This window comes from Vidua chalybeata, chromosome 5 (assembly GCF_026979565.1).
Source record: "Vidua chalybeata isolate OUT-0048 chromosome 5, bVidCha1 merged haplotype, whole genome shotgun sequence".
NCBI lineage: Eukaryota > Metazoa > Chordata > Aves > Passeriformes > Viduidae > Vidua > Vidua chalybeata.
The window spans coordinates 21,004,754-21,025,781 of NC_071534.1; the positions used below are offsets into that span (position 1 = coordinate 21,004,754).

The 21,028-nt window shown below is 44.2% G+C and overlaps 1 protein-coding gene across 10 annotated transcripts in view; it reads left to right on the forward strand.

The window, feature by feature from the left end:
• The window catches only part of RBFOX2 (RNA binding fox-1 homolog 2), a 170,832-nt gene that overhangs the window by 95,866 nt on the left and 53,938 nt on the right, over nt 1-21,028 (forward strand). For all 10 annotated transcript variants that reach the window (XR_008430882.1, XM_053942414.1, XM_053942405.1 and 7 more), the window contains one exon: nt 13,943-14,167. Coding sequence is in view for 9 of the 10 variants with exons in the window: in XM_053942414.1 (XP_053798389.1) it covers nt 13,943-14,167 (225 nt within the window). In the remaining variant the exon portion in view is untranslated. The remainder of the gene's footprint in view (nt 1-13,942; nt 14,168-21,028) is intronic.

Below are 21,028 nucleotides of genomic sequence, written 5' to 3' on the forward strand. Positions count from 1 at the left end.
TGTTTTTTGGGCCAGGTTGCATCTGACTTTCTGACTGTATCCTTTTGTTTCAGTGATGTATGAAGGACAGCTGGGGTGGTAGTTAGAAGCAGAGATATAAAATCCCAGGACTCACCGCTGGCAAAGCAGCAGGATTGTTGTCAGTCTCTGAATTACACTGCTGTGACTGCTATTTTATGCTTTTAATGTAAACAGCATTTTTTTGGTAGCTTGGCTGTTGGCCAGTCTTGACCAAGGGATGCTTCTGCTCTTTCAGGAGCAGAAGGGACAGAGGGTGGTGGCGGGTGATTGATCCACCTATTCAGTAGGCAGGTGCTCTTCCTTGAAATGCTGTCTGGAAAGAGGTTTTGCTGTTTGATGGTTCAATACTTCACTTTGGAGCCGTTTCATGCCACAGAGCAGGAGGATGAGAGAGAATTTCATTTGTAGGAAACTGGCCATCCCAAGAAAGCTGCCCAGCACTTGGGGGTTGCCTTGGTCTCTTCCCTTGGCTATGAGGACCAAGGAGGAAATAGCAGGAGCTCTGGTTTGCGGTAGAAAACTCTCTGTGAGTGCTGCAGGGCCCTTCCAGCGCATAGCAAAGACCCGGCTGTTCTCCTTCAAAGGTCTAAAAGCAGCTGAAACGAGACTGCAGGGGAATTTAGCAGTTTAATCCAAGACTGCATCTGCAGACCTTGCTGAGCTGTCGCATACCCTTGCATGTTCCCTGCTGTGCCCAAGCCATGAAAGGGCTGAGCCATTTGGTGCCCAGCTTGTACCTTGAGCTGGGCTAGGATCCAGGTATGAAGAGTGTCTTCTTGCGCAGTCCAAGAGGCACCTTTGACAGCAGGTGACACGTTATGATTGCAGTTTGGTTACCATCGTCCTTTAAAAGATGGTCCATGGGTGCCAATAAAGGCAGAGATAACTCTTTTTTTGTATGCTGTTAATTAAGGATTTTACCTGGAAAGGAGATGCCATGGTGCAGCTCAGTTAGCCGGGCAGACTAGCTTGTGTCTGTTGTTCAGGATAACCCTTTGGCTGCTGTTTGTGAGGGTGTCTTTTTGGCTTCCTTTCAGTCCGAGTAGGTGTATTTGTTCTCTGAAGCCGTGTCCATATACTCTGTGAGCAGCAAATATCTTAGGTCTTTTGAATCTAGGTAGATAAGCAGTGGAAGCTGCTGCAAAAGATAATTTTTGAGTCTGGCTGCATGGTTTCATGGCCCTACAAATTTGATCCTGAATAAATGTGATTTTGATTTTCTGCAGAGTATTAGTTACCCTTTGAAATTATCTTTAAAAATCAAGGAGTTTAGAGGTGAGAGCATAGCTAAGGTCCTACTTATAAACCCCAAGCTTTTATCACTGTCATAGTCAAAATAGCCCCCAGTACATGAATGGCAAGCAGGCGATAGCTGAGTAAATGAAGGGTTTTTCTGTTACATCCTAAACTTGATTTCTAGCTGATTTTAGTTGTGCCAGAGAATTCCCAGCTGTGTACATCTGTTAGTATCCCACTGAGAGGCTAGTGGAGCTGCTCACACCTGAGAAATGCCTGAATAAATGCACTGCTGAAATTAAGGGAGGGAGTTGTGGGGAGTAAAGACAGATTGTCACATACTGTTTCTCGACCAGGTGATGGCTGAGCTTTGAGTTTGGTGATCTTAGGGTTTTTTTCTCTTTTAAGGTGCAATATTTAGAGATTTAAGACCGTGTGAGGTCTTCAGGCAAATTATTTTCTTCCTGAGTTATGAGCATCCAAGAGCCAGAAACCCCAGAAGAGGTGAAAGCGAAGCATCATCTAGCTGTGTTCTGCACCTCTGTGGAAAGCAGAGCACCTTGTTACTTTTTTCACAGGTGTTTTTGCTTGTTTGGAAAGTAACTGGAACAGTGCTCATGAATATTTGAGGCTGTCAGGTGCCTGTTGAGGGCTGGAGAAAAGTAGGGCCAAGGAAGGGCAGGCGGTGTGGGAGCCAGAGGGGTGGAAGAGGGAGCGGCCCCGGCCCTGTGTGGTTGTCTCATCTCTCTTATGGTAGTAGACTTCTTATTGGGATGAATGTGCTCTGAAATATTTATTGCCCTGTTTAAATATTCATTGCTGCAAAGACAGTGCAGCCTGATGGCAGCAGTGGAGCCTCAAGGGACAGGGCCACAGCCGTCCCTGGCATTTCCTTTCAGTAATATGATAAAAATATATTAAAAAAAAAATCGGGCATTCCCCCACTGCAAGATTGACAGGAGCACTCAGGCATATGTCCCAGTGTTTCCTCTTCGTGCCAGAGACTTGTATTTGCTCTCAGGCCCGTATGCTGGGGTGCTGCTCTTGGTTGCCAGATGCTAATGCTTTTTTTTTCCAAGCCTGTATGCTGGAGTGAGGGGCTTTGTTTAGCCTGACATTGTGCGTGTGAAAGGGGATGTACAGAAGGGCAAACCGACCGGCTTGGGTTTAAGGGTCTAAGTTTTGCATAGCCGGTGTTTTTGTCTTTCTGTAGGTGTTCAAGGAGAGGTGAGAAAAAGGACCTTTAATGCACTTGGCTGTGGAAGGTGGGGATCTGCTGAGAATTATGGATGGCTTAACTTACCGGGAACTCGCGTATTACAGGAGCTGCAGATGCTGACAGACATGCCCTGACATGAGATGCTCTTATATCAATTTAGCTTTTAAGGTTTATTGATTTAACTTCAGCAAAATAGAACAGTTTAAAAGTAGGACTGTCAGTGATATGCAGTAGTTTAATGTGAATATTTTGCATGTTGCTACTGTTAAGCCAGCACATGCTTTATATGTCCCAGGGCACTGACGTGGTGGTGGCAAGGGAGCAGCATGTTTCCAATGGTGTTGCTGAGCGTGGGGGCTGCAGGAGCTGCTTTAGTGATACCCAGCCCAGGAAGAGGCACTTGAAAGGTGGTCAGATGTGCCACTCACCTCGAGTTTTACCTATGAGCTGTGCAGGTGGACTATGTAGGGAAGAAGTCTATACCGGTTCATGGTTACAGCTGGAATGTGTACAATAGCTGGAAGGCCTGGGGAAAAGAGGCTTTAAAAGGATTTTGTAACAATGGGAAAATCTTTCCTGAGATACTCAACAGATTCACTGTGTATGAACCAGCTTTATGCTGGCTTATGTGGGGATGCTCTAGAAGTTGAGTGAAGCAGGTAGTGGCAATAGCATATGCTAAATGTCCATCTAGCCTCTTGTTCTGGGATGAAGTGGCTTTCAGGTGCATTTCAAATTTGCGCTTAATGTAGCATGACTGTGGGCTGCTGTGAGAAGAACAGTCCCCCTGTCTCTGGGCCCTGGCCATATGCTCAGCCTCCTCACCACTTTGGGCACTGTCCTTAAGCAGATCCAAAGCGAGACAGTTTAGTTTATGACCAAAGAGATGACTGTTGTTTGGATTAATTTTCTGGCAATGGCTGTGGTGTGACTGGATCTCACAACAGCCAGGGAAGGGAAGAGCAGCCCCTGATCCCAAGGTCAGTTGGTAGTTTGTCATATTAGGTGGTGCATGAAACTGCACCAGTGCTTTTCAATAGCTTATTCCTCTCCATGAGGTGAGGTCATTATGCTTATAAAAGTGTATGCGGCTTAGTTTAATCAGCTTTAATTTATGTGCATTGACTTCCACCAGTTCTTGTTAGCTTTCCAGGATATTGTCTCTAGATCTGACTTCAGGTTGTCTCTTCTGGCTGTACCTGCATTGTAGGCCATTATGTCTCACTCAAGTACCTCTGTTTTGGGTGACATAATGTTTTCACGACAAAAATAGGAAAAGATGGAAAAGACTGAGTCCTTCTCACCAGCTGACTTAATGACTGTCATTTAGAAATCAGTAAATAAAATGAAATGGTGTCTTTTACCAGAGCTGAATTTGTCAGGCTCAGCTTTTGGCTATTGGTTTTCTTGATGACTTTTTTCATTAGATTAAATATGATTAGCATCTACTTTATTTTCCTCACAATTAATATACTTTAGTAAAATAATCAGTTACCACTTTTTAAAAAATTAGTATTATAAGCAAAATAAATTGGGCTTTTCAAGGTTTTCAGTGTGCAGCTATGTGGCTTTTTCCAATCTTGGGGTCATTTATGTAACTCTTTCTTGTTTTCTTTTGAATTTTAAAGTTCCATTTTTAAAATTTGCATAATGAAATATATATCTTACTTTTCGTCTGGCCAAGGCTACATACCCAAGTAGCAATGCTTCCCACACCCTCAGCTTGGTAATATATCTGAAAGCTGTAGTCAGTCTCTGTACCAGGCTGTTGCACTGGTGAGTTGCTTCCCTATGACTCTCTGCTCCTTTCCAGAACCTCTGCTTTCCAGGACACACAGTGGAGGCTTCTTTGAAAATGGAAAACTACTCTTGGAACAAATGACTAGCAAGCGATAGGAGAATGCTGGAATGGAAAGTAACTGGGAAGAAATCTGTGTTTTTAAACCGTCAAATTTGTGTTCTGAAATGTGTGCCAAGTCAGTCACAGACTTCCTCCGCCCTGCACCCCGAGAGCAGCTTGAGATAATGTTGTTGCTGCGTGACTGAGTCCTGGTACTCGAGTCACAGATGGGTCCCGTTTGCCTCATCTCATCTCCTGTCTTCTGTACAGAATTCTGAGCATACCCATGATACGCCAGTGGCAGTGAAAATATGACAGGGCTGAGACATTTAGCTGCTTGCGTGAAAAAAACACCAGAGCCTCAAGAGGAGCTCTGGTTTTGTGTTTAAATATGCTGCATACGTCTCGTTCTCCACCTTTGCTTCAGAGTCACGTCCGAACATGCGGCTCCTCGCTATGGTTTCTGCCAGCTCTGCAGTTCTTTCCAAGGCATTCAGCGCTCTCCAATTGATTCCAGATGTGTTCTCCCCTTCCTGGTGCTTTCTCCTTTCTTCCCCCTCCTGCTCTGGCTGCAGAGGCAGGGCTGCTTTTTTTCTGTATGGTGCTGGAGTTAGTGCCAGCAGGCGGGAAGACTTCTTCCCTGTTGTCTGCTGAAATCTGGGGGATTGAAGGGGCCAGTGTAAGTGAAGCTGCCTGACAGGGGTTTGAGGTTTGTCCTTCCTCCAGGAGCCAGGTCAGCTCAGAGCAGCCCCTCTGCACAGCTCACTACTTCCTTCAGCTCATTGCCTTCACAGCAGGGAACAGAAGGACAGGAAAGCCTGATACCAAAAGTGATCTTCAAAATCCTCCCTAGAAGAGCACTGGAAATATACAGAGATCTGGAAGAGTCTATTGCAGATAGCTGTGTCACATAGTGAGGGCTTTGAGAAATCCTTGTCACTAAAGTAGATACAAATCTTTCTAAAGGGCTGAGTGAGCTTCACAAGGATTTAAACATTCAGGAAATCCATCTGAGTTCTTGAGGTTGCAGGAGTAACTCTCCACGCTCACTGAGATTTGGTAATGTACTTGCAGAGGCAGAGCAATAGTCCATTTGCAGAGGAGAGTCGTGATGAAAAATTGCTTATCTGTCCAGCTAGGTCCTTGATTGGGGTTGGAGAAGCAGATACTGGTTTTCTGAAATACGTCAGCTGGCGAGTTACCCTCTCTCTTGGAACAAAGCTGTTTGAAGTGAAAATCTGATGGCAGAATTACCTGAGGAGACGGTTAACTGTGACACTACCGTGCCAGCCTGGTCAAGAGATACCATGGTACCAGGTGGTATTGTTTTCCCTGTTATATTTCCATGTTCTGTAGTCCTTCTTTTTCTAAGGAGCACCAGGAACCATTGGTTAGCTATCTCTGGAGTAAGGCAGAAAACCAGTGCAGGCAGGTCCTCTGTGCCATCAAAAGTATCACATAGTGCCCAGATATCCTGCTGCAACCATGGGCCTCTCTGAAAAGCAGTTACCCATTCCTTCCCCACCATTGGCCTCTGGTTTCTGCTGCTTCCCTGAGAGAGGATCCACAGTCATGCAATAGAGAGTGTGATTGGTTTGCTAATCTGCTGAATAGCTGATGGCAGCTAGCTTGGATTAAACATACGTGACACATCTGCAGCACATTGTTCCTTAGCTGTGACTCATTTCAATTCTGGTCCCAGAGAAGGAACTTAGCCGTCTTTGCCTGACAGAGGAGTAATCTCTCTTGTGTGGGACATGCTTGTACCACCCTGGGTGCCTGCTGGATTTATGGAGGACTTGATTCGTAGCATTTTGAGACATTATTTTCATGCCGATTTGTTGAAAACTAGACATCTTATGGAAATCTTTTTTTTTTCCTCAAAAATGTTTGACTATGAATGTTGAGTGGAAAATAGTCACTTGGAAAGTTGCAGAGCTGGGAAGAACACAACCAGGGTAGGTGCTAAAGAACCAATCTGGACCAAAAAATTGAGCCTGAACTTTTCTCTTAATTGCTGGCTTTGTTGCTGAGGATATATCCATCCTGGTGACTTTTTCTTTTGTTCTCCATCCTTACCTCCTTCTCCCCAGTAATTCTCAGAGGTAGGTTAATTCCTAATATGGAATGTAAACAGATGTTGAGACCATGATGTCTTTTGAAGCACAATTCTCTGTAATCAACCCCAGAGAGCATGAATGGATTGAAAGCATTTGGTGGGATGATTTTGTGCAATTAGCATTTAATTTTTTTTTTTTGAGTGGACAATAATGTAAATTTCAGGAGCAGAAATCAGTGCTTTTTAAAATTTGAATGGTATGTTTCAGGCTGGTAAGTAGATGTGGCCCTGGGCCTTATTAATGTTGCGTAACTCTAAAGTTTTGGTTGTATCCAACAGGAAGCCTCTTTGCAGGTTGCCTGAGGGCATCTTACCAAGTGTGCATGAGAGCCTGTGTTTGTGCATAGGGGTAGAGCAAAAGTTGGCCATTACTGGAAGTGATGATAGCATGGGGATGAGTGAGTGCTTCCTGTGTATAACAGTAAGATAAGACTATAATTTTCTTTTCTCCTTTCCTACAAAAGGGGGGCTTGAACTTCTTTTCCATAAAGTTCTTAAACACATTTTTAAAAAAAGGCCAGCTGCTTTATTTTACCAAACACTTTTTGGTGGCCTGGAATGATAGAGTGTGTATTGGAAGATAACTTGTTCTTCCCTTGCTTTACATATCTAGGAAGGGCAAGATTAGATAATCTAGTGCAAGCTTGCACCAGGAAGTTGAAGGAGACATGCCTTTAAATGGTTAGCTAGGTACAAGTGTGAGTGAAGGCATCTCTTGTTAGATTTTTTTTTCCACTGGTGCAAGATTAGCTTATTGAGACTTAACTCAACTCAGTGGAAAAGGCATTTCCTGAGTGATTACATCAGATTTAAATTTTAAAAAATGTGTCCATGAACTTAATTTCTCTTTAACAAAACTACAATAAAATTCTGGTAGATATTTCCAGAACTACCTAGGTTTAGAGTTTGCCTTTGGGAGGATTCAGGAGGAATTGCTCTCGTGCCCATGACAGTAGAGTCAAAATCCAGCATCCTTTTCTATTACCCACAATGTGTCATAGATCAAATGAAGATCAAGCTCCAGATGTGCAGATGAAATACAAATCCCCTTATTACTGTGATCCTCTTCAAGGTGCTTTTATGATCAACCCACACCAAGAAAGAGTGCTGATTTTATCAGTCTGTGTCCCAGCCACAGAGGCATGTCAATCTTGCTCTCTGGAGTTACAGAATGCCTTTGTAGTGTGGAGAGTGGGTGTCAGGTTAGGGTCACATACCCTTCTGAACCCAGAAACAGGTTTGTACAAAGATGAAGGATATGAGATGGTTATATCCTTTGTATATATCTTTTTCACCCCCAGATTTCTTTTCTGTAGGCATTTTACCCACTCTTCCCATTCAGAAGCTAATCTGTAATGAAATGGCCACAATGGAGAAAGTGTTATTGCTGTATTTTAGGATAGAGAGCTTGTATCATGTCTGTGGGCACCTGCAGGGTTGGCATGGCCAAGTCACTGTTTTGGGATGTTGGAAAGCCATCACTTCATCATTCTGTACATCACTTTGTCTTGTGTTCAAGTATCTTCATGGCCCTAAAGAGCAAAAGCAGAGTTTTAAAAACCCAGGCATAGGTTCCGTGTGCTGTGAGAGCCACCAGTGTAGGGTGGAATCTATCTTTGGTGTAATGAATGCCCCAGCCTGTGTTTTTTTCGGCAAGGGGTAGTGCTGGAGCTCCTGGTGCGTGTGGGGAGCATCATTCCCACTGCTTTGTATCCATTGCCATTAGTGAAGAAAGTGCTTGTTGATACATTTGTTATCAGCAGGCAAATTGTGGGATTGCCTGTGAAGAGGGTTAATGCACGCTGGAGACTGCAGCTCCCTGGCAGCCTGAGCTCATCCAAGTGCTGGTGCCCATGGCCCTTCCCTCCCCAGCTTCTCCACCCCCCGTCCTTTCTGGCTCTGCTTCTCCTCCAGCTCCTTGCCAAGCTGTTTCAACGCTCTTAACTGGGAACAAAACTAACCTGGCAAAAAAAAGTGAGTATTTTTTTTTTCCTGGGATGTGTTCTGAAAGGGCTCAGTGGTGGGCAGGCTGGCAGGGGAGAGAGGGTAGGAGCACACAGCTGGAGGTGGGACAGTGGCAGCTCCAGCCAGAGCCTCTCTGAAGCTGCAGCTGAGAACTGGGAAGGGAGACTGTATTGGAAGGGACTGGGAAAGAGACCCTGCTACTGCAGCTTTTGTTGATCTGTGAGAAGGTGGGGGTGGGGGGGGAACACAGCCCATTATTAAGTAATTAATTTATTATTCTCATGCTCCTAAGCAGCAGCCTTGTACAGCCAGGGAGCAGTGCTTTGCATGTGTGATGTTTGCATCCCTGACAGGAAGCTGTGACCTGGGTTCTAGGAGAGACAGCAGGGTCCCCACATTCCCTTCACTCAGAAGGATCCCTTTCTTACAGAGAGCTGAGGGTGGGCAGCAGCTCCAGCTTCCTGACAGGCTCTTCAGATCCCAGCTCCAAACATTTTTGCTGTTTACAGAAGGGATTAGGTTAGTGCAGAGAGCAAACAGTCGTAGCCTGGAACTCTGGTCTTCACAAACAGGTTAATTGCCTCCGTTAGCTGCAAGTCAGTTGCTTCGAGGATTCACAAAATTAGTTCAGTGAAGACATACGTGTTAGAAACCCCATTCCACTAAAAGGCTTATACCCACATCCCAATGATTTGGGGGTTAGCAGAGTTCAAAGGCATTTTTAAGAGATTGTTTGATGTTTATGTGCTATACCATTTCCCTGCACCTTTCTGTGGTGCTGATGACTCACAGTGGGGTTATGGATCGCACAGACCAGTTGTTACCTTGTGGCAGTTTGCCACGTCCACACAGAAATTTTACTAGTTTAGCTTTACCAGGAGTATAATTTTTATTTGGCTGGTTAGGCTTTACTATCTATGCATATGATGGCATAGCAATATAGAAGAGATCTGGAACTGCATTGCTATAAGGCTCCTTTCATATCCCTCTACTTACACCCGTTTCTGTAATGAGGAAAACAAAACCACTCCTTCACAGAACAGACTGATCTTTGACAGTTTTATGGAAGCAGGAGGCCTTTGTGTGCATTTCTGGTGTTTGCTCTTGGTGCTTCAGTGCCGTGATCTTGGATCACCACCTGCTGTCTGCTGAAAGAATTCATCCTGTGCCACATTTGCTGAACCACGATGCTCCTTGTTGAATTGTTGTCCCCAGCTCCCACCCTTCCGCAAGGTATCTCCACGTGCAGTTACTCATCGGTTACTCATCGTTCCTCCGCTTAGCTTGGAGCTGCAAAGTTCATTAATTAACTTAAAGCTGCATAAGCTCTTAGAAATGTGTCCCCATTAGGGATTTTTCACTTCTTCTTTAGCTCGTTTGTTTTTTAAACAAAGTGTGGGATGGGTTTGTACTGATCTGTGTAGGCAAACCCCTGACTTAAGTGGGCACCTGCAAGGACGTGACTGGACCTTTGTAGGGCTGAGAATAGGGACCTGAAAGCAGAGTCCAGATGGGTAACCATATTCTTCTTGTACCCTGAGGGCTTGGGTGCTCATGAATCAGATATCAACATTTTGCAAGGGGGCAGCTGCTTTGAATTCCTACCTGATGTGAATGAATGATTTCTGTGGAAACAGAGCATCAGAGGAATAGAAAACTCAGGAATTATTGCTTTTCTTTGAACTATAGGCCAGCATATATTGTACTGAAGTGTGGGGTTTTTTTTTTTTAAGGAATGTGTGTTAATTGCACTGTTTCACTTGCACTGAATAGCCTTTCCCAGTTTGAGCATGGGATGGCAAGTATCATGGTTGGTGCATGGCAGCACAAACTGGCAGAGCTAATCAGTTAATCTGGAGCTGCCAAAATTATTCCTGCAAACAAATGTCCCTCACACTCACCTCCTGGAGACTGCCAGCCTGATGCATTGTGGCCAAGAGAGTGTCTGTCTGCTCTTCAACATGGATTAAAATTTACTTGATACCATCACAGAAGTTTAAGATGGTAGTAGTTTTTGTGGGGAGCTGCATCCAGGTTTTCCTAGTCCTGTGATGGCATCCTTGTGTAAGTTTGGGGCTGGTGACTGCTCTTGGACATCATTATCTGGGTTTCTTGTTGCATTTGAGTAAATTTTTAAGACATCTTCGTGAGCTCAAACAGGCGGGACTGAAAATGCAGTGAGGTATGTCAAGATTGGAGAGACAAAATACTTTCCTTTACCTGGAAATGTGAGGGTTTCTCCATTCTCTCTATGCGTCCTGAGAAGTGTGACAAGCAGCACCCCAGCAGAATTTTACGTGGTGGTTTAGAAGTAGGGGAAGGTGTTCAGGTTCTGTATTTGAAAATTAATGGGATTTGTGTGTGTTCTGTGTTAGCTCTTGAAAATATGAAGTGTTGTGTAAATGTTGAAATTTGGTAGAATAACAGAAGAGGTAGAATCTCCTCTGGGTTTGGAGGATATCAGTATGCTGTGAAACCTGCAGAGATCTCATCAGGAGTCCTTTTCTGTTGACGCTAGTGGAAACGGGAAAAAGTAATTCTAAAGCATCAAAGGAAATTAAAATTACAAAAAAAAAATTAGACGGGAAATATGTCCATAATCATATCAAGAGTAAAATAATTTGAGATACATGTACTCCATGGGATGATGAAACCTGGACAAATATAATAATGATAGATCTCCAGATAACCTGAGACATTAAATGAAGGATGCATTTGTAATAAAAGACACGATTTTTGCATGTTAGTGTGGTTTGAGGAGTGGGGGAGTGACAAAACATTTTATTCTGCACCAGAAATCCTTCTTTGAAAAGCCTTAGGAAGGTCAGAGAGAAGTAATAAATAAAGTTACCAGTCTATTTTGGCTTGAGAGGTGTGATTAAACTCAAAATAAATATGTATTATCAAAATGCCACAAGCAACAGAGGAGAGAGTAAGCATTTTTCATCCTTCAAACATTTGCAGATAGGTAATTGAGGAAAGGAGAGAAAATACTTAAAAGGTTGAAATGCATTTAAACTGGAAGGAATAGTATTAACTGAGGGATAAAAACATTGAAAATAAAATTATGTAAGATTCCTGGGCTGGCATTTTAAACAGTCTAAGAGTGAGGTTGTACAGAATGCTGAACTATGTCCTTTGGGGAGCAGGCCTGCACTGCTGACAGGATGGCAGAATAGGTTCTGTTTGGGGCTAATCAGCATTCTCTTCCTCTGACCTGGGATGCTGCTGGTTTGGAAATCTAGCTTGTTCTGAGAAGACTGCAAATAGTTTCTGCTCCTCCATTTTTCGCGTGGAAAATTTTTTCATTGAAAAGAAAAAGTCAGTTTCCTATTTAGCTCCTATTTGAAACGTAAGAAAGGGGGGCAGACAATGTGGGCTGTACGGAAGAACGCAGACCATCAAATACAATGAAATACTGTAAACAGAAGAGCTTGGAAAGGAGACAGTACATGGACAGAATGGAGCTGTCATGTCAGGGGATAAACAGCCCTGAGCAGGTGAGCAGTAGGATTCCTGATACCTGGTTTGCAGTGGGATGGCCATCATTCTGCCTGTCCTGCCTAATGCTTTAGAACTCGCTCTGCAGATCTTGATGATCGAGTCAGAATTGGCTTGCTTTGAAGCTGAGAATAGCAAAGGAATGAGCAGAACTGGAGGGCTGGTGGAGCTGCCCTCCTTTTTTGACGGGGAAACAAAAATCCTGTCCTGCTTTCAGAAAATGTGCTTGGTGCGTGAAAAAACCTCCGCAGAGCTGCGAGCACGCGACACAGGGCTGCAACTGCTTGGGGGAGTGCGTGCAAGGAGCTGAGCACTGGCCACGGCTGGCATGCTCGCCTGAATTCTTCTTTCTCAGATAAGGCTGCGGAGTTTGTGTTCCTGCAGCCAGCAAGGCTGGACTTGAAACCGTCCGTTCTTCAGCACGGGCCAAGGCTGCAGCTCGGCTCTGCTAAGTGGTATTGAATGCCCTTCCCTCTCCTTCTCCCCAGCTGCAGGAGTGCGTGGCCACGTGGCCCCCAGGGGAGGCAGACCAGATAGACTAATGTCAGAGCAAATTTGGGATTCAGCCAGTGTCTGAATGACCTGGTGCTGGCTGGAGGTGCACTGCGTTTATCATTGTTTCCTCCGCCCGGAAGGGAAAGCTGCAGGTAGGCTGATAAAGGGACTGAAAGGTTTGTCCAGCTTCTTTGGAGGTCCGTCAGCCCCTGCATGCTCTCTGCTGAAAGGCTGCTGCTTGGTAATTCCCACTCTGCCTTTCCTATCCACGGGATAAGGTCTGTTTCGCTTTTACTCCATTGATTTAAGCATGCTGGTGTCAGAATAGCCTCGAGCACCTCCAGGCTTTGTGGGGGAGGACCCAGGGCTGGAACAGCAGCCAAAATTTAAAATCAGGATTAGTCTGTTGACATGCACATAAATCAAACATCCCTCCTATCATAAATCTTTTCTGTGGATTTTTTTTCTGCTGCGACGGTGAAAGCAGTAGGAGCGGTGCAGCAGCCTGGGCTTCCCAGGGTTGGGCTTCAATGTCAAGGCTGTTCTCCTTCACCCCGGGTGGCTGAATGCAGCTCTCCCCTTGGTGAGATCCCTGCAGAGGCTGTAGGGCTGCATGCTTTTTTGCTTCCTTCTTGTGGTTTTCTGACATGGTGGGGTAGCAGTTCTATTGTCTTCTGGGGATATCTTTTGCATGGTCAGTTCTTTGTTTCTGAGCCATCTGATTGGTGTTAGCTACATCTAAGAGAGCGCTAAAAGCTTCTAAGAAGTCCACTATGCAAGAGGTCTCTGTGGGATACCCTAAGCTCAGGCAGGAGTGGGTAATTAATGCCTTGCGTGATTGTAGAGATGCTCAGGATTGGGAAAGAGTGACTGTGCCGCTGGCTTGCGATCTCAGCTTGTTTCCCTACAGCTCTTGGGTGTCTCCTGCATGGCCAGCAAGAAGCAAATAGGATATTCCAGCAACAGATACCTGTGCTGTGTGCACAGTGCTGTCAGGGCAAAGGATGGGGCTTCTGCCTCCTGATGGATTTTAAAAACTGTACTTTTTATCACTGTAATGTAGCAGAGAGGTGTGCTCTGAACCATATGATGTGCTTGCTTGTGGGGTTGCTTGTGAGCGATGAGGGTCAGGCTGGAGGAGATGGACCCAGTTATGGTATTTTTAGGGATGTTGAGAAACCCTGTTCTTCGGTGTTTCTTTCTCTGTTCCAATGTGTGAGTGCCTCTTCCCTCTTCTGAAATAATACCTTACTGTGTGTAAAGCTTTGTGTGAGATCACAGGGGTATACAATCTGCAAACCCTGTAATTTGTTCGCTATAAGCCACCCAGTAGCAAGAAAATTGCCCTGAAAAGATTAAGAAAACAGTGTCATGGCTCAGAGGAGCAAGGCATGTGCTTTTTGATAGGAGAGATAATAGAAGACTGTGGAATACTATGGTGACGGTGGGTGGGATATTCACATGAACGTGTGTGTTGTTTCTCAGGCTGATGTTTTGATCTATCTTCTGTAGTATAAAGCTGTTTTCTCCTTTTTCCTTTCTTAAGGGTAACCAGGAGCCATCAGCAACTCCTGATGCAATGGTGCAGCCATTCACCACAATCCCATTTCCGCCACCCCCACAGAATGGGATTCCCACAGAGTATGGGGTGCCACACACTCAGGACTATGCAGGCCAGACCAGCGAGCACAATCTGACACTCTACGGAAGCACGCAGCCGCATGGAGAGCAGAGCACGAACACGGCCAGCACGCAGAACGGATCTCTTGCAGTAAGTGCACAGGGTGCCCAGCCAGAACAGCACAGTGCTTTGGGGAAAAGCAGCCACTGATTAGATTGCTGTTTCTCAAGTGTGCAGCAAACCAGCGGTAGACTTGAAAGGAGAGAATTATAAAAAAATGTGGCTTCTGCCCTTCCATTACTGGGTTTCTCCTTTTGCATGTTCCCCTTGTAAATTGGTGCCTGCAGAGAGCAGTAGTACTTGAAATCATGATCATGATGGTTTTACCACAGTGGCGTTGTCCAAAGACAGTCTCTTACAAAAGTGTTAATTACTTTGTGTTAATTGGCGAATGGTTCAAATAGATGTGATGGAGGCAAATTCTGGAGGGTTGACAGTACAAAGAATTAGGGTAAGCACATGCATTTTAGGTGTAATCCCAATGTGGTTTTGTTTTCAGGAAGCTAACAGAGTAGAAAATTACTTTTCTTTGACTTTCTGAAGACAGCAGGGAGCTTCAGGGAGCAAGGACAGGAGATGAGCTCTCAGTTACTGGTCATCCATTTGCCAAACCAAGATTTTAATCACCTTATATATTTTCTTTCTTCTTTCCATGGCTTGGAACTGGCACTGGGCAACATGCTGGCAGATTATCCCAGGAAAAGCTTTATCCACCCCTTAAGCCACTTGTTAAGACTTAACTTCCTAATAAAGAGCCTTATGGTGAGAGCCTTTGGCGCTCAGGGGCGGATTTAATCTGTTAATGCTTTCAGTTTTACTTGTAGTTGGTGTTTGGGTTGTAGAGATTATTTTTTTTTCCTCTGGTAAATACTGAATTAATTCAGTGCCAACAGTTGGAGGAACTGATGGTGCCAGCTCAAATGCTCATGGTTCCTGATGTGTGCTTCTGCTCCTTCTGCAGTGGGCAGTGGCTGCATAGTTGGTGCCATTGGTCATGACTTTGATAAGATACCTTGGATTTCTTCCTGGGAATGCCACAACTTCGGCATCTTGAAAAAGAAAAAGTACACACTCTGTAAGGCACATGGGTAGTGTGCAAAAGGAACTTAGGGTGCCTTGCTTGGCAAAAAAAGCAGATAAGGAAAGACCACACAGGAAATAAAACTAAGAGCTGATGCAGTGTGCAGAAATGCAAGTCATCATTTTAGGATCAGATTGTCCGATACCATTCCAACACATAAGATTTGGGTTGCCCATCTCCAGCAAACAATTACCTCAGGCACTGCCAATTGGATGAGGAAGCTGGAAAAAGGGAATAAAAAACAGGGCAGTGGCTTTCCCCATGTGTTTTTTTTTCCGTTCCCATCCTTGTCCAGCGCTTAAGAGCATTTCTTTTTAATGGAAATGATGTTAGCCTTGACCTTGGATGTAAGCTCTTGCCAGCCTTCCTTCTCCTCTTCCATATTAGGAGCAATCTCTGTGGCTCTGCAGGGCCAAGCTCTGTGTTTCATCAACTGATGCTGGCTTCAAGGAGCCCACAGCCTGTGGCTAGCCTGTGAGGAGGAACTGGGAGCCCATCTGTGTAGGAGGGAGTGTTGCTGGGAGACTGCTGGCAGGCAGTGGTGTTGCCAGGAGTCTGTGGAAGGAGCCTGACTGGCAGGGGGTTATCCAAGAAACAGGCTGAATAACACATAGCACTTGTACTGGCTGTTGGAAACAGGTGTGCATGTCTGGAGTGACCATTTGATGTGGTTAAAGACATGCAAGCTGAGCATGCAGAGTCAGGCTTGTGGCCATAGCTGGTTGAGAAAGGCTAAGAGCACACACAAGAGTGTTGCTGTGGCTGCTATGCCTGGGACTGATCAAACCCAGAGGATCCCAGATGGTGGCACATGAAGAAACCTGTGGGAGCAGGGGTAAATTGCTTTATCCAGGGGCTTTTCACATGCCAGACTTTCACATCCACTTGGATCTTCCAAGTCTCTTTATCTTTCTGTTTAGGACTCCTCTGTGAAGTTACTTTGATTCTGTGGGCTGCCTTAGGATGTAATTCCTTGTAACTTTTCTTCTCCTTGGTATTCTAATTAATGATGTAGGACCTAGGGGAAGCAAGAAGGCTCAGTAGTTACTCAAGTTAAAGAATGCTGTTAAAATACAGCAGAACAGGTTCATCCTGTTCATCCTAACATCTACAGCTAATGGTAAACATTTTGTCCATCCTGTGTGTTGGCTATTACTTGTTTGACACACATGTTCAGTCCATGTGGACTAGACTGTTATGCTTTAAGGCATCTTCTCCTTTAACCATTTTACCATCTTCTCAAACAACAGTGCTAACTTTAATAGAGTAAAAAGCCATCACAGGTGAGGTATGAGCCTTCCCTCCCATTATTGTGACTGGCAAGCACAGCTGCTGTCATGTGTGTGAAGGTGATACCCCAGACTCAACAGCCAGTGGATTTTTTAGCTGCTGACTTGAAGCCTTTGCTCCCATGGGATGATTCAGAAATTCCTTCAGCCAGACAGATAAGTTCCCTGCTTGCTTTTAAGGGCAAGGCCTGTGATTGGTCGTGTTGGCAGGACAGAGAGAGATAGCAAAAGGTGTGGTCAGATAGGGCCCTTTCCTGTTTTTCAGGCTAATAGCCTTTAGGATAATTGCAAAAGTAACAAAGAGCATGGGGGTAGCTTAAAGGTCACTAATAGAAAGAGGGTTTGATCTTGTTGTTATGATGTTACACAGCAATGTAATGTGGTCTGTAACAACGTCCTTAAGACACAGTGTGGGAGCACCTTTTCATAGAAACTTGGCTAGTTAGCTAGAATGATTTGAAATTAGTGGTAGTGTCTGAATGAAAAGACAGTGGTCTGGAAGCCTGAGGTCAAAGATCAGCAGTGAACTTCTGTAAAATAAACCTTGAGAATCGAAGTCCATGCCTTCCTATGCAGTCTAAAACCCTGAACAAAGGGGAATGACTGGTTGGTGTCATGAGCTGAGGATGAGCTTGGTTATGGAGGTCTGAATGTAGTGGAAAGCATTCAGAGTCTCAGGATTGGGGCATGGAAACAAAATTGGCACAGTAGTTGGTGTAACACAAACAGCTTCATATTTTGGAATCTCTATTTTAGGATCAGGTCTCATCTGTGGGCTTTGTTTTTTGCCTGGCATGTGGCAGGAAGACCTCTCGGTCTTCATGTCCAAGCGGCTGTCCTTTCTCTCAATACTGTCCCAAAGCACAGCTGAAAGACCTGAATTAAAAATAGGCTGAGGTACAGGACCTTATTTGGCCTACTTGGTCTGCCTGTTGCAGCCCTTCTCTTAAACAGTTAATGCTCAGCATTTCACTTATGGTGCTGGGCTGCCTGGTTTCTTCCCCCTTCCCCCTTGTTCATTTACCTTAGTGCTCTTATCCCTAGTGGAAACACCCAGCACAGTTAGCTGCAAGGGGAGATGCTAATTAGGCTGCAGTACCTCTGGCAGCTGAGCTGATCTAAGTGATTCACTGCTGTCAGAAGGGAGAGGTCTGGCTCCAAGCACAAACTCCCACTCATATTTACTGTCTCTGGCATTCCTTACGTGAGCCACTTTAATTCACTGACCTGGCAGAAAGCTGTCCAATTCTTTTGCTGGGTTAATGAATTAGAGCAGCTCTTGGAGGGATCCAGCAAATGCTGTTGTTGCAAGGTAAGCGTGTGGAGAGCATGGCCAGAAGCTGAGAGCAATTGTCAGCTCTCTGCATCTCCTGGTACTCTACCCGCAGAGGGAAGATTAATCATGTGCTGAACTAAAAAAGCTTGCTTGATAGTAAATGCAATGCACTTACTACTGCAAGCTGATTATTCAACTTGTTTCTCTTGTTAATGTCAGAGGGAAGAATTTGTATGTCTGTATAAATTATGGAATGCAGCTGGAGGTATAAAAGTAGAGGAATAAGTTTATGTAAATTACTTCTCATGAAAATGGCAGGTGCTGTCGCCTCGGACGTTGTCGTGAACCAGTATGAAGCATTATTTAATTACAGAGCATCGTGTCTCTGCTTCTTGATGTGCTGTACTGAAACGTATTTAACTCATCCGCTATACCATAAAGGGGTATTGACTTTCATATTCTCAGAAAAGACACATTTGTGGTGGGGGGCCCATATGTGTCATGTTCAGAAGCAAGATAGGGAAGGTGCTTGGTCATCTGGCTGTGCCTCATACATCTAGCAAGGGCTTAGACAGAAGAGAGCCAACAACACCAAGGATTCCTCAACTGACTTTTGCAACACATGAACGATGTTATAATGATGACTTCCCCTTGGGTATTTCTTGTCTAGACAGAATTTGCAGAATTTTCCTCTGTAATTACTTTTCATCCCTTTAGTAATTAAAACAATTGCTCATGTGAGGTATTTCAGGTGAGGAATCCGTTTAATGAATATCATCAGTTATTTTCTGATACTGCTGAACAGGTAGACATGAGGAAGAACTAGCTTCAAATAAGTAGTTTGCTGCTGATTGTTCGGCCAACTCAGCTTTAGAAATTGCTGTCTTGAGGTTGCAAACCCTGACATTTACATCAAGAGTTTGCTTTGAATATGAGGCAGATTGTCAGCACTTGCAGACTTGTGTCTAGTGAGGCAGATTTAAAAATGAGAAATGGGAAATAAATCAACAAATATCATTACGTTAGAGTATATAGCTGTGGTAATTCTGTGTATCTCTCGAAGGTTTTAGCAGATCTAGCAGAAGTACAGGGAAGGATAAAAGTGATGATGAAAGGGATGTAGCAGGTTTTTTATGCGAAGAAATGAAATCTTCACTTACAGAAAGAGCTGTCAGGAATAAAGGTATATGACAAGTACATAGAAGATTGGATGGTAAGGCAACTAAAATATGGAGCTTTCCCATTTTCACTTACTAGGATGCAGGTGGGAAATAACTGGGTGCCATGTATGAAAAAAAGAGCAAGGTTTAGTACTTATTTTTTCCATATAATGAAGAAATTAGCTCTTGTCCACAGGATGCTTTGCAAGTTGAGACATCAGCTGGCTTAGTTTGCTGGAGAAAAGTCAGTGAGCATTTGCCTTGTTCTTGCATCCTTCCGCAGATGCCACGTATTTGGCTGCTGTTAGAACTAACCTAATGGGCTGGATGTATCATCTTAAGTCTGTCACTGTGTGGCAGTTCTTCTGCTGCTGTCAGTGGAGCAGTCCAGGGGTGACCACTAGCTTGGGAAATTTTGCTGTCTCCTTCACCTTGTCAGGGCATCCCTATTTTGTGAGGAATGGGTTGGAACTGCTCACAAAAGGTTTGACAATCTGAACAGCAGAGCAAGTCTTTCAGGGGGCTCCATTTCACTCCTTCATTGAGAGGGAAAAGAAAAAAGCACTAAAGAATACTGTTACAAATACCCATCTTTGAGTTGAAAATGTTACTGGACACATCAGAGGTATTGTGCAGCACAGATAGCAAAGCTCCCTATGTGCTTTGCCATGTTAGGTTTGTGTTCTGTGAGGTATGTCTTTAATGAGGAAAGTGAATAAAATGACTTAAGCTTCATAATGTCTGAAAATAGGTAACTAACAAAAAATATATATCTGAATAAATATACCCTAAATTCACCTGACTGTATGTAAAATAGTAAAAACCCTTATAGAAGTTAATTGGTATGTTCTTAGAATTTTTGTTCCCTTTTTTTTAGCATACAGAATATTTTGGATAATAGTTAATTTGCGAGTAAGTAGCCCCCAATTTTTTTTTAATATAACGCTGCTGGCATCTCTGAAAAACCAAGTACATGGATATGAATGTAAAATTAGATTTACTGCTGTTGAGAAATTATAATTAGCCTTAAGGTCTTCTGTCTGCTGAACAAATGTTTAAGCAGCTGAAGTTCCCATGGCATTTGCTGTTGGATATGTGGGACCTCAAACCTACTTTAGTAGAGTGTGGTGGGGAAGGAGATGGATTTTGTGTCTAGGGCCTAATTCTTCACTTGTTTTTCCATGAAACCTCCTCAGTAGGTATCTGTTCATTGGTGGGCGACTGGTTGTTTTGATACAAGTTCTTCATTAGAAGTTGTAGAAATTTTTCCACATTATCTGTGCTCTGCTTTGTGGTGGGAAGATTGCCTTCTTTCAGTTGTAGCTTTTGTTCCTTGTCTCCATAGTTCTTCAAGCTCTTGATCCAAACAAGGTTGGGTGTTTGGTTTTGGCTTTTTTTGGATCTAAGAGTGATCAAGGAGCGGTGGAGTGAGCACAGTCTGTCTACTAGATTTTGTAACCCACCCAAATCCCCTTTTAAATATAGTTATTAGTTACAGTTTGTATTTTGTAAATATTTTCTTTGCAATGATTTATGGCTCTTAACCTCCTCAGTATGATTCACAACATTTTGGACTGCCTGCTTCCTGGGGGAGAGAATGGGGGGTTGTTTTTTGTTTGTCTTGAACTTGGATCTGAAGTGATTCCAGCTCTAGAAGCAAGTGGGGGATGGAAACAGAATGTGCTGGGTATTAATAATCTCTGTGTTGGTGTGTTGCACCAGTGCTTGTCTGGCTCACTGGGAAGGCATCCCCCTCTCTAGCCATTCAGATGGAGATCTGCTTGGAGTTCAGGTGGTGCTGGAGCCCCTTCCTCCCTGCTACTGAGGGGAAATCCTCAGCAATTGGTTGTTCATCACCTGCATTAGGATAGAGGAGACCAATTGAGAGGTGAGAAGGTGGTTGTAGAGCTGCCCCCAAACCTTTTGGAACACCCTCCTGTTGCCAGGTGTCCTCCTCCCCTTTTACATGTGTATGTGCACGAGTATAATCCATGCTTCTTGCAGCTGCCTCTTCTTGCTTAGTGTTTCCTTGCTGCTGGCAGGTGTAAAGGAGGAGCTGACCTGGGGGCAGAGGCAGTAAGCAGTTAAAACTGAAGCACATGCTTTGCTGTCCTGAGCTCTGATGTACTTCTCAGTGACCTTGAG